The 13,259-nt window shown below is 57.2% G+C and overlaps 1 protein-coding gene across 1 annotated transcript; it reads left to right on the top strand.

Moving 5' to 3' along the window:
* The first annotated feature begins 649 nt into the window (after positions 1-649).
* Positions 650-12,213, top strand: LOC103906049 (vasoactive intestinal polypeptide receptor 1). Its single transcript, XM_009287874.1, has 14 exons — positions 650-721; positions 3,630-3,753; positions 6,731-6,838; positions 7,784-7,893; positions 8,169-8,266; positions 8,818-8,950; positions 9,579-9,700; positions 9,798-9,829; positions 10,522-10,582; positions 10,868-10,934; positions 11,043-11,134; positions 11,375-11,504; positions 11,816-11,857; positions 12,121-12,213. The coding sequence occupies exons 1-14, from the start codon at positions 650-652 to the stop codon at positions 12,211-12,213; spliced, it is 1,284 nt and encodes a 427-aa protein (XP_009286149.1).
* Positions 12,214-13,259: the final 1,046 nt, after the last annotated feature.

Here is a 13,259-nt window from a genome sequence, read left to right as displayed (position 1 = left end):
AGCAGCCAAGGAGCCAGCGAGAGGGCTCCGTGCTCTTTAGCCAGCAGTTATCCAGCTCAGCAGCATCCAAGGAGCCAGCGAGAGGGCTCCGTGCCTGCCCCGCGCATCCCCCTGGGCCCAGCTGGGGGGTCCCAGGTCCCTGATGGGAGCAGGTATGGGGGTGCTGGGAGCCCGGCGGTAGCCAGGCAGGGCAGTGCCAGGCTGGGGTGTCCCCCCGTGCTGCTCCTCGCATCCAGCCCTCTGGGTGGGGAGGGGGAGCGGAGGGTGGAGCCTGCCATATTACCAGATCCAGGAGCTGTGACATTCAGTCTCGCAGAGAGACAGAGCCCATCGGCACTGGGCAGGGGCAGCGAGGTGGGGGGGGACAGCCAGAACCGGGTGGGCACAGGGAGTGGGTCAGGGCCACCCGAGTGGGACTGAGCACCCTCTGCGGGAAAGGGTCCCGGAGGGAGCCAGAAGCAGGACAGGGCTGGGAAGGAGCAGCGAAGCGGGGTTAGGGGAAGGAGGGTGCTGGGTCGCCCCTTGGAGCTGGGGTCCTGATGCGGCCCCCCACCCGCAGGGCCATGCAGGAGGAGCTGGGCTGTCCCCAGCCCCTCGGGGACTGAGCTGGGACACCAGTGGACGGGGCAGCACAGGGTTGGTTCCAGCTATGGGGGGCCCATGGCAGCCCCCCGGCACCTGCATGCTGCTGGTCCGGCTGCTTGCACTCCCGATGCTTTGGGTAAGTGTCCCCCCGGAGGACGGGACCACGGGGGGGAGAGGGTGGGCAGTGAGCGCGGTGGTCCCCTGCCTGTGAGAGCCACTTCAGGGTTTGGCCACCCCTGAGGAGCGGCATGCCTGCAGTCCCAGTCAGGGGGTCAGGTGTCCCCCAGCACATCCCCATCCCTGTCCCCATCCCTCGTGCTGCCCGACCCAGGGGTGATGCCAAGCCGCAGCCCTGCGAGCTGCCGGCACCACTGCACCCACTCAGGTGCTTTCATCGCAGCTTCTGGGGGAGGATTTGCTGACATGCAGCGCAGGGATGGGCAGGGAGGGAGGTGGGCGATGCTGGGACCCTGCTGCACTCCCCGGGGCTGGGACAGCGCTCGGGGTCCGGCCAGGGCAGCCGGCAAAGCTCCCGCGGGGTTCAGCTCCAGGGGCTGCTCCAGGGCATCCCCAGGGAGGGTGAACCCACTCTGCCCTGCCTCGGGGACGGTCCCCTCCATCCTCACGCGGGTCCTGGTGGGGGCTTTGCTCAGATCGTCCTACGCGCCTCGAAGGAGCTCCAAACCCCAAGGGCCTGTGGGAGCATCCACAGGCGTGAAGGTTGGGATGGCTGGAAGGTGCAGGCGGCAAAGACCATGCGTGGGGTGCTCCCCATGCCTGGGCAGACCCGTGGGGTATCAGCTGGCACCGAGCCCCCACTGAACTGGGGGGACACGGAGCGGCTGTGTTGCCAGAGCAATGCACAGTGAGCCTGGCAGCCGAGCCGGCAAACCCATCCTGAACTTGTCAAAATGTTTCGGCAGCAAACGCCGGGGGGTGGAGGGCTCCGGCGGGAGAAGGTTTCAGCTCAGCGTTTCTCTGCAAAGCCTTCGGGATTTCTCCCAGCGCTGCTTCGCTCCACAAATTCTTTAGCTAACACGGAGGCTTTGAATAACGGAAAGGAAAAGAAAACGAAAAGAAAGGGAAGGGGGGGAAAGGAGGGGGGGAAAGGAAAGGAAAAAGAAAGGGAAAAAAGAAAACAAAGGGACAAAACAGAAAGGAGAGGAGAGGAGAGGGGAAGGGAAGGGAAGGGAAGGGAGGGGAAGGGAAGGGAAAGGAAGGGAAGGGAAGGGAAGGGAGGGGAAGGGAAGGGAAAGGAAGGGAAGGAAAGCGAAGGGAAGGGAAGGGGAGGGAAGGGAAGGGAGGGGAAGGGAAGGGAAGGGGAGGGAAGGGAAGGGAAAGGAAGGGAAGGAAAGCGAAGGGAAGGGAAGGGGAGGGAAGGGAAGGGAGGGGAAGGGAAGGGAAAGGAAGGGAAGGGAAGGGGAGGGAAGGGAAGGGAAAGGAAGGGAAGGGAAGGAAAGCGAAGGGAAGGGAAGGAAAGCGAAGGGAAGGGAAGGGGAGGGAAGGGAAGGGAAGGAAAGCGAAGGGAAGGGAAGGAAAGGAAAGGAAAGGAAAAAGGGGGAAAGAAAAAAAGAGAGGGAAAAGGGAAAGAGCAGGGAAAGCAAGCAGGACCGGGGGAGTGCCGGAGGCTTTGAGGGCTTTATAAGAAGAGCGATGGCATCAGGCCCCTTTGCAGATGGGGAAACTGAGGCACAGCAAGGAGTTGCCTGCCCTGAAGCAAGCTCTGAAGGGAGCACTGCATGTTACCTGCTCTGGTGCTCCAGCAGCCAGGCTGCGTTGCCATCAAGAATAAAAAACAGCAGCTTTGCAGCTAAAAGGGGCTGCGGCACCTCTGCCCAGCGCAGGTCCTTCATCGCTACAATGAAGTAGTGTGCTTTCTCGGTGCTGTGCCCAGCAACCATCCCCAAAACGCATTTTGCAGACCGGGAATTTCCTTGTAAGTCTTGTGTTCAGCAGGAAAAGAAAACGAAATCTCCTGGGGGAGTTGAAGGGACCCCAGAGGAGTGGCTGCATGGTGGCCAGGACAGGGCAGGGAAGGACAGGACTCAACCAAGCGATGCTTTAATGCCCTACACTTCCCTCCAGTCCTTGGGTCCATTTGCCCACCCTCACCCCACTATTTTTCCGGCTTTTATCTCTGTCTGCACACCTAAAACCATCAGCAACCCAACCCCATACCTTGACCCAAAAACCCTGCCCCAGATATCTCCTGTATCTGGATGCTGCAGCCCCCACCGCATCGCCCATGGGCATGGATGCATGGGAATGGGCATGGATGCTTGGGAATGGGCATGAAAAATTCATGGCCTGCTCTCAGTTCAGCCTCAATCTCCCGGCTCTCCAGCTGGAAGCCAAGGGGACAAACCCCAAAAGCGGGGATTCCCGGGCAGCCCTATCCCAGGGCACTGAGCCACCACATCCCTTGTGGTTTTGGGAGCTGTGGGGTCGGAGCGTACTCCTTGGTGTTTCAGCACTTCTGCTAGCAAACCCAAAAGCTTTAAGAAAGTCAACGTGCCCATTTTGCAGCATCTCCCCAAAGAGCTGGGGAACAGGAGAAGGGTGAACTCCGACGGCTGTTGCCGATGCCTCCGATTAAAATACACCAGCCTGAACGTGAGCAAAACCCACGTGAGCAAAACCCAGCCAGCAAAGGAAGGATTAGACATGTCTGAATAGGTGTGAATCTCTAATTACATGGTTTCCTTGCTCAGGCTTTGAACGTGCTCGCCTCTGCCCTGCTGATGGGGTCGGCCCCTCCGTCTTTAAGCTCAGCTCCTCTGCATGCCGCTTGTGTCTTGGCGAAGCGGTGCCCTTAAGCATCACATCCTTTTGGAGGGAATTAGAAATAATTGTCGTGGTTCATTATGGTGTTTACAAGGCAAACAGTAGAAAGCTAAGGAATGTCAGGGTCCAAAAGCACGGTTATGTAGACAGGCTCTCCTGGGGCTGGCTGCAGCAGAAATAGTGAATATTGGCTGGTACCCTGCCTGCTCAGGTCTCTTAATGCCCGGCATCCTACTGTCTGCCCTTTCCCCCCTCCCAAGGTGCGAGCGACACATCCCGACTGCTCCGTCGTCCTCTATTTCCAAGAGCAAGAAGCTGAATGTCTGGAGATTATCAGGACTGAAAGCCAAACGCCAGCCCCCCCGGGACCGCCCAGGCAGCAAGGTGAGTGCGAGCCGCCCGCCGTGCACGGGGCTCATCTCCCTCGGGAGGGGGGGGAGGATTTGCTAAGGGGGTCTTTGGAGGATGATCCATGGTAGGGGGATTGCAGAGCACACGTGGATGCAGAAAAGCAGGTATTTTCAGGAAAACGGAGAGCAGCGCCGAGGCAAAGGCTAAGGAGCATCCCTGGAGAGCCCCGAAAGATTCTGCTGCAGGGAGAGAGGGGGGCTGAGATTGCAGCCAGGGGGTACGGGTGGGCTGAGGGATGCAAACAGCCGCAGGGGCTGAGTCCCCCCAGATTTATGGCATATGGCAATGATGGCGTGGTCCATGCCCCAAGCAGAGCCTCCTGCCCCACTCCTGCCCTCCCTGCACCGATGCTCTGGGGCCAGGCAGGGCTGCGGGCACGGGTGGTGCAGAGCCCTGGCCATCAGCATGAGTGTCACACGGTGCACGTCACCACTTCATGCCTTCTTGCCTTCCTAATTCAGTTAGTTTTAATGCTAAACATGTTTTAGGAAACTTAATTTTTACATATCCAGGACTTTTAAACCAATTAACTAATTGAAAAACAGTTTCAAAATGCTGCTTTTGTACTTTTTTTTTTAATTGCATTTCAATTTCCATCCAAAAGCAGCTTGGCTCAAATTCTGGGTAAAAATTATCACCTAGTGAATAAGAAATGCGTCATTCAATGGGTTTCATCTAATACAAATGTGAAAATGAAGCATCTCAATAAATGCATGTTAAGGTGCATAATTGCTTAAGTAACTGTGCAGAGATGTAACGTATCATCCAGCTTAGCAGAGAAAAGCCAAGTTGATTGGAAAAGGTCCATTCTGCAGCCCAGATCGTGCCAGACAGAGGGAAGGAATCTCGCTGTAGGAAAATAACCAAGAAGCATGAATGCATAATTAAAATCAGTATTTAACCCCAGGTTTCTTGCTTGACTGCCACCTCTGCTGCCCACCGAAACGGAATTTATCCCTTCCCCCTTGCTTGCTTGTGCCAGCGTGGGGAGGGTCCTGCGGAGAACATGGCACGAAGTGACGATGTGGGGGGGGAAGGCTCACATGCCCTGGACGTGGTGGCAATATAGTGTGAAGGAACAGGACAGGGACCTCAGGCTTCAGCATCCTGCTGGGGAACCCACCGTGGGGCCCTAAAACTGATTAGAGATCGTGTTTGCAGAGCTTTCGCTTCAAAGTCTGCTCCGGTGCTCACAGCATTTACTGCTCTGAAATAGCTGGGAAGAAATAACCTGCTGGTGAGGCTCAAATGATCTCTTTTGGAGGTCTCCAGATACCAGTCAGAGCAGCAAGAAATAGGGAGGCAGCCCTGGCAGGTCTGCATATAATTAACCAGCAGAAATGCTGAGCAGGAACTTCCCATCAAACTGCATTTTGATGGAAAAAATGCTCTTTTCGGCCATGTCAAGAACGTCACAAGGATAATGTTGATCTCGGGGATGTTTCAGCCCTCCACTGGGAAAATTGGAATAAAGCAGGTTGCTTTGGGTCAATCCAAACCAAACACCTCGCGCTGCCGGGCTACACCGGCTGGGAGCCCGGGGACAGGGGACAGTGAGAGGATGTGGTGACCCCTGGGGACTAACCGTGTGGGGACACTGAAGGCACAGCTCCTGCCTGCGAGGTGGGCAATGACACACGCTGCCAGATCCTTTGCTCATGTTTTTTTGCCCTGTCCCCCCCAAACTTGCCTCCATCACCTCTTCTCCATGGGAGAGTTGTTCCAATTTTGCACAGCTCTAAGAAATGGGGGTTTTTTAGATGCTGCAGCAGCCCAGGAGAGGGAAACAGAGCGGGAAGGGGGACTTAAACCTTTTCTCCCCATCCAAATGGAGGGATGACTTTATTCCCTGGGATTGCACCGCAGAGCTGCGTGAATCCCAGCTCAACCCCTGTGCCATGGGCTGCTCCTCTGGCTCCCGGCCGGGTGGTCCCACAGCACTCACCATGCTGGAAGAGCTTGTCCATACAGCAAGAGGTACATTTATACAGCAGGACAGCTCTGCCATAGAGACACATCCAGATATTTTGCTCAGACCCCAAGAAATGAAGCAACCGCTCTCAGCACGGGTCCCAGTAGCTGTGCTCAGTTCACCCGTCCTCCAGAGCAAAAACTAAGACGTACCTTGACATTGTAGTGACAGCCCTGCAAACCCCTCCAAGCCTGGCCAGATACATACAGACCGCTTCGCTGAAATCAGAGAAAACTAATTAGACTTGTCTGAGTCCACGTTCCCTGGCTGGGAATAGATGTGGCTCCAGGTTAATAATGTATATCTACAAGGTTAATAATGTACATGTGCAAGGAGGAGAGCTGTCCTGGAAGTGTGATGTCTATGTCTCATCCTGGTGTGCTGCAGCACTAACTCTTCAAGGCCCCACGTCTGCTCAGCCGTGCTTGTTTCCAAGGCAATTGGAGAGTCATTTAGAGACGAACTCAGTGCTAGAGAGAGAAGCAAAACATGTTTAAGCTAATTGCTCTCCAGCAAGTCTTGCGGTGCTTTCTCCTGTCCTCCTTCTTCAGGGCTGGAGAGACGTCCCAAGCTGAGCCACTGCGGCTGCTGGGTGCAGAAATCCAGCATAAACCTGCATTATTTTAGATGCCATCAGGAAAGTCCCAGCCTTTCCCACACCCTCGTCCCCCGGGGTCTCCCTGCAGGAGCTCTGGGTCTGATGCAGCCCAGGAAATACCAAGTCCCGTCTCACCGCAGGGCTAAAAGGAGAGCTCAGCGCTGGCGGAGGTCGTTCCCAGAACTGGAGCCAGAATGCTCCTAATTCCTGAGGGGGTACGGCATGGCCCTGTAGATCGGGTGACGGCTGGCCGCCCTCCACTCTCCCGTTACAGCTGCGCGGCCGTGCCTGCTGCGGGCTGTGCCTGGGGACCGGGGGGCTGTGTGTGTCCGCCCAGCACGTCCCTTCCCAGCGGCACTAACCATCCCGTCCCTCCCCAGGCTGCCTGACCGAGTGGGATGGAGTGAGCTGCTGGTCAGCCGTGCCCGTCGGCCAGTCCCGAGCCGTTGCCTGCCCCGACATCCTCCACGTCTTCAAGAAGTCCAAAGGTGCAGTGCTCTGAATCCGGCCCAGACCGCTCATCCCCTGGGACCGAGGGCTGAGCTGCACCCACCCCTGCCTGCCTGGGATCCTTGTGCCACCCCTGCCCTTCCCCTCTGGTCCCACAGCTCCTGCCCCATCCAAAAGCTTGGCATATATTGCAATCCAAGCAGGGGACAGGCAAAAGCAGAGATACAGGCTGCTGCCACGCCAGGAAAGTCCCCAAACTCTTTCATCACCCAGTACCAAGCATCCCCTGTGGGTAGAGCACTTGGGGACCTCATCCTCCAACTGGGTGACACCAGGACAGTCCCCTAGCTGCTCGATGCCCTCCTTTGCCCATCCACACACCAGCCTAATGCTCCTGACATGCTCAGTACCACTCCAAGCCACATGGATGAAAAACGTAGCGTAAGATCATGATTGTTTCAAGGCCGGGCGCTCTCCCGGGGTGGGTGCCGCTGTCGGGGGAGCCGCTGCCTCCATCCATCTTGGAGGCAGCGGAGTGTGAAGGAGAGCACCCGACAAGCCCCCCCAGCATCCGAGCACTTCCTTGGCTGGGCGTAATTGAAAAGGCGATGGAGGGTTGGTAAGTGCTTGCTTTAGGGCAGAAACAGCTCAGGAGAGGCTTGATGAAGCCCTCAGAATGAAAAAGCCCCGTTTTAGCCTTAATTCCCTCCCACCCTGGGGATTCATGCTTGCTTTCCCATCCTGCCCTAAGATGTCCTGGCACCTCCAGGCACAGCACCGGAGGGCAGAGGTGTGATCTGGATGGGAGGGATGGGGCAGCCAGGCCATTCGGGTACCATGCTGCTGTCACAGCCGGCATGCTGGTGCTGGGATTTAGGCTCTGTCCTGGAGAGCAAGGTGCCATCCCCAGGCTGGACATTTTGGGGGTGCTGATGCAGAGGTGATGCCTGTGGCTCTCGTGAGGTCCCTTCTTGTCGCTGCAGCGCTGATCCAGAGGAACTGCACCGAGTCAGGATGGAGCTTCCCCAGCCCTCCCTACTACAACGCCTGCGAGCTGGAGGCCATTGGCAGCAATAACGACAACGAGGCCAAGGCAAGTGTGTCCCCCGGGGGCCGTGGGGCACCCTCCCTAGCATCACCCTACTCCACGTTGACCCATGCCATCGGGCAATGAAACACGAAGATGCTTTCGGGGATATCTCATTGGCCTCATCCTTGTTGCTGGGCTGCCTGGAGGGATCTGAGCTTGGCTGGGCACAAGCCTAGCCTGGGCAAGGGCTGAGGCATCACCCTGCCTCCTCCCTGTCCATCGCAGACCAGCACCTCCCAGCCCATGCTGCCTCACTCCGCTGGTGCTTTCCCTTCCAGAAAGGCTATTTTGTCACCATGAAGGTTCTTTACACCTGCGGCTACTCCACGTCCCTGGCAGCCCTGTTCTTGGCCATCAGCATCTTCTCCTGCTTCAGGTAGGGCTCGGCGCTGGCTGCTCCGTGGGCTGCAGCTGGAGGAAAGCAGGGTAAATCATCAGCAGGGGATGGCTGCTCTCAGTCTCTCCCCTCCTAGAGCAGCCAGGCTCCATCCCTGCCAACACGGATAATCAGGGAGGCATGAGATGAACTGCAGCATTGTCCTCTCCTGCTGACAGACAGACTTTAAACTCTCAGGTTGCCCTTTCAAGCTTTGTTTTTGCAGACCTCGCCATGCTGCAGAATTATGCTCTCCAGAGGTGGCTGGAGGATGTTCCCCAGCAGACCTTATCCCTGGGCAGCAGCCTTGAGCACAGCACAACGCTGTCCTTCATGATTTCAGAGCAGGAAAACCTCCACCTTGAGCACAGCACAACGCTGTCCTTCATTATTTCAGAGCAGGAAATAATGGGCTTTGTGCTTGACCGCTGCCAGCACACGGTCCCCTGGGCTGGGGGCCAGCCAGGGAAGTGGCTCCCAGAGGAGAAGCTTCTCTGCCCATCTGCTCTCTCTGCTCCTCCCTGAGCACAGCACATCTCTTCCTCCCGTAGGAAGCTGCATTGCACCAGGAACTCTATCCACATCCACTTCTTCACCTCCTTCATACTACGCGGGGCCGCTGTGTTCATCAAGGATGCCGTCCTCTTCTCAGACGAGTCCATCGACCACTGCACGATGTCAACAGTAAGGCGCCGAGTCCCAACCCGGGCATGGTGCAGGAGAGGGCACCATGAGCTGATCTGGAGGGGTCTAGGTGGATTTGCAGTGGATTTAGCAAAGAGGAGAGAGAGAGAGGCTGTGAACCTGGGGAGGAAAGGCTGGCTTGGGTGCACTTCAGGAGGTTCACGACAGCATCTCTGCATGGGCCCTGTCTGCAGAGAACGTGTTCTGCCCTCAAAGCTCTCCCTGGTCTCAGAGAGAGTCTCTCAGCGGGGCTAAAGCTCTGCGCAACCCCAGCAGCACCATGTACATGCAAACAGACCTTGCACTGCTGGATGCGCAGATTTGGGGTTGTCAATAGAAACAGAAACCCCTGCGTGCAGCCCAGATACAACACTGTGGACACCACAGACACAGGTTTCTAAAGGTCCTACAATAACAGCCTGTGGTCATCTGCCCATGTTGCACAGGCAGAGCAGAAAATGCCACAGGTGACATGCAGGGCCGGTGCAGCATCCCTGGCGCCGCACTGAAAGGCCATCACAGGTCTCCTCGAGTGGATGGACGGGGAGGCTGACCATCCCCTGTGCCCCAAGGACAGGGTCTGATGCCAGCCAGCACTCCTGAGCCTTCCCCCTCCTCATCCTCGCAGGTGAACTGCAAAGCAGCCATCTCCTTCTTCCAGTACTCGGTCCTGGCCAACTTCTACTGGCTGCTGGTGGAGGGCATGTACCTGCAGACCCTGCTGCTGCTCACCTTCACCTCCGACAAGAGGTACATCTGGTGGTACACCTCATCGGCTCTACTGGCTGCTGGTGGAGGGCATGTACCTGCAGACCCTGCTGCTGCTCACCTTCACTTCCGACAAGAGGTACATCTGGTGGTACATCCTCATCGGCTGGGGTGAGTACGGAGCCTCCCAGCACATCAACCCCTTCAGCAAGGTCCCATTGACACAGATCAGGGGTAGGCATTGCTTTCGGGGATTGCCTGCTCTGAGACCCACCTGGCCAGAGGTCCACAGGCACGATGCTCCCCATGGCTGCTCTTGGCATGTCCCCCCACCCCAGCATCTCTCTGCATGGCCTCGTGCTTGGTGGGGCACCCACCAGCTCCTGCCAGCCCCTGGAGCTGGTCAGGCAGCATGGCCTGATCCTTGCCCTCGTGGCATGTGTGCAAAATCACTCAAAGGGGAAAATGCTTGCTAACGCCCACCAAAGAGCCTTTGCAGCAGCATCTGCCGCCGACCCATCCTGAACGTCATCAGGATGGGACAGAGGCAGGTCCTTCCTTCTTCCCACATCCATCTGGGTCTGGAAATGCCTGTCCCGGGTGCCCAGGTTAGATGTAAGAACACACAGGAGGGCAGAAGGGTGGCCAGGAGGTGACACACAGACAGGCACATCACCATCAGTGGGCACCATCTCCTCTTAAAACCTGAAGAAGGGGGAAGGGCTGTCACCTTCCTGCCACCTCCAGGGCCCCAGACCTGACCTAGACATGTGTTTTTGGGGACAAGGGATGGAGGGGAGGTACAGGGGCTCCCCAGAGCCCTGGGGAGACTCCGCATCCCTGCCTGGGTCCTGTCCTTGCAGGCGTCCCCATGCTGACAGTCTGCGTCTGGGTGGTCACCAGGCTGCAGTACGACAACCATGGGTAAGAGCAGCCACCCCTCTTCTTTCTCCAGGCCAGCTCGGCCACATGTCCCCCATGCAAGTCGTGGGGGACGAACCTCTTGCACGGGAGGCTCAGGAGGAGATAAGTGGGGCAGCACTTTATTTTAAAGCTATTTCTATTTCCTGGGGGGGCCCATGCTACAGCGGTGCCCCGTTGCAAGAGGTGCTGTGCAAATGGGGCAGGGGGCTGGAGGGGGGGTGGCGGGGTGAGACCTGGGCTAAAAGGGTGCAAGTGGGTGGCAGAGCCATTTCTCCTCTCCCATAGGTGCTGGGATGACTACACCAGTCTCTACTGGTGGGTGATCAAGGCTCCCATCCTCCTGGCCATATTTGTGAGTATGTACCCTGAGCATCCCGGCCCCAGAGCCGGGGGTCCCATATGGACAGGGGGACCCAACCAGCGGTCTGCGCAGAGCCTGAGACACGGTTTCCTGTGGCAGGTGAACTTCCTCATCTTCCTCAATGTCACCAGGATGTTAGCGCAGAAGATCCGGTCCCCGGACATCAGCAAAAACTACAAGCAGCAGTACATGTAAGGGCTAGCTCGGGCAAGGGGGAGCTCCTCTCACCCCAGTTTCTGGGGGGACCCAGGGCAGCAGGGATCCTTCCCTGGCAGAGCACAGAGGAAGACCACCCTTGGAGCCTCCAAGGCCTGCCTTTCATGGAAAACCTATTTTGGGTTAAGACCAAGCACTTGGGAAGGGATTGTCTTGCAGGGCATCAGGACCATCGCCTGCACCCAGGCCCCCGCTCATGCCACCACTCTCTGCAGGAGGCTGACGAAGTCCACGCTGCTCCTCATCCCTCTCTTCGGGGTGCACTACGTGGTGTTTGCGCTCTTTCCTGAGCACATCGGTGTAGATGCCCGGCTGTACTTTGAGCTGGTCCTCGGCTCCTACCAGGTACGGACTAGGGGAGATGGGTAGGCAAAACCCCCATGTACCCATCCTGTCCCATCCCAAGATCACACCAGGAGACCCTGGGATGTGCTGCTGGGGCTTTGCACTCTTTTGGGAGAGGACGATGTCCCAGACACCCCTCAGACACCAGGGACAAAGCACAAGGGTTGTGGTCTTGTGAGCTTGCACTGATCCCATACACCTACCCCCTGTGGGATGGGATAAGAGGTGTGGGAGGATGCTACACGCAGGCAGCAGCTGAACACGGAGGGGTCCAGCCCTCAGGTGAATTTTGCTCTGTCTGTCCTTTCCAGGGGTTCCTGGTGGCTCTGCTCTACTGCTTCCTGAATGGGGAGGTGAGTGTCCCCCCCCAACACCAATCCCCTGGGCACCACAGCCACACACGTGGTCATGCAGACACCCCCAAGGATGCACGCCAATGAGCACTGCATGCACACAGCCATGCATGTGTGCACACCTGGGCATGCAGACATGCATGGGGGTCCCCACCCTCTTGCACCCCAAATCCCTTGTTGAGCCCCAGGTGCAGCTCCTGCCCCTGCAGCGGGTGCTGGCGGGTGCCCCTGGGTGCCAGCACCAGTCCGTGGTGTCGGTTCAGGTCCAGGCTGAGATCAAGAGGAACTGGGGCAAGTGGCAGTCATCCATGGAGAGCAATGTCTTCAACCTGGCAACCCAAGACTTCACAGCATGACAAGGACGGCGTTCAGGGGGAAATACCTCCTCGAGGATGGTGGTGGTGGTGCAGCTCCACAGCTACAGTCCCAGCAACACAATAAAAAGGATTTTGTAGGTTCTGCGTCTGGCATCCTCAGAGGGTGGTGTGAACGGCCGTTGGGAAAGGCTCTGCCTGCTCGGGTGCTGGTGGCTCTCGTGGATCCCTGTCACGGTGTCTCACCTGCCCAAAGCTCTCTTCACAGTTTGGTCAGTGTTTTAGGCAAACGGAAGAGAGTTTCTCCACCTTTTCTACCCCGGGACTGGGTAGGAAACACAAATGTCATTTCACAAAGAACATCTGGCATTTTTCATTTGGCACTGGAATGAAAACTGAAGCGGCCCCAACACTGAAGGGATTTACTGCTGGTTATTTTCCCCTCCTTCCTTGGTTTACAAAATTGTTTCCCTTATGGGAAGATGCCTAGACACAGCCCCCAGGAGCCATTCTGGGAGTGGGAGAAGCAAATACAGAGACAGACAAAAACCCGCAGCTCTCTACATGAGACCCCCGATGGTCTCATGACTCAGATCCTCCCCTGATTTCCAAAATGTTTCCCTTTCTCCTGTGCCTGTTGCTTCAGCTGCTCTCAGTGCCGGGGAAGATGGTCCATCACCCTTGCCATGCCAGCTCGGAGGGGCTCTGCGGCTCTCCCAGGAGCTTTGCACCAGAGGGACGGGATGGTTTGCAAGCAGTGGGGCTCATCCGTCTTTATTGGGGACTCGTTTGCCTGGGACTAGTGAGGTTTTTGCCAATAAAATCATGTTCTGAAATCCAGCGTTGCTTTTCAGAGGTTTGGTTTGCTCTACAGACCCAGACAACTTGGTACCAGGCTTGCTAGAGGGTGGAAACCCTGCCAATGTCTGTAATGCCTGGAAATATTCCCTGGGGGAGAAATATCTGCTTTTTCTCTGCCTGGTGAAGCAGCCAGGCTCTGGGCACAGCCATGGAGAGGAGATGGAGGAGGAAGGTGAGGAAGAGCACAAGGTGGGTGCATCACGGGCTGTCCCGGAGGTGCTGGGGTG

The sequence above is a fragment of the Aptenodytes forsteri genome, unplaced genomic scaffold (assembly GCF_000699145.1).
Source record: "Aptenodytes forsteri isolate BGI_AS27 unplaced genomic scaffold, ASM69914v1 Scaffold249, whole genome shotgun sequence".
Lineage (NCBI taxonomy): Eukaryota > Metazoa > Chordata > Aves > Sphenisciformes > Spheniscidae > Aptenodytes > Aptenodytes forsteri.
The sequence above is the reverse complement of the archived record's forward strand: the minus strand, read 5'-3'. Positions and strand labels throughout refer to the sequence as shown.

What these genes read in the sequence shown, in the direction of transcription:
- LOC103906049 (XM_009287874.1), top strand. Translation starts at nt 650, where the DNA reads ATGGGGGGCCCATGGCAGCCCCCCGGCACCTGCATGCTGCTGGTCCGG. An exon ending in ATAACGACAACGAGGCCAAG is followed by an intron (nt 7,894 to 8,168) that starts GCAAGTGTGTCC and finishes TTTCCCTTCCAG; the next exon opens with AAAGGCTATTTTGTCACCAT. An exon ending in ACTGCTTCCTGAATGGGGAG is followed by an intron (nt 11,858 to 12,120) that starts GTGAGTGTCCCC and finishes GTGTCGGTTCAG; the next exon opens with GTCCAGGCTGAGATCAAGAG.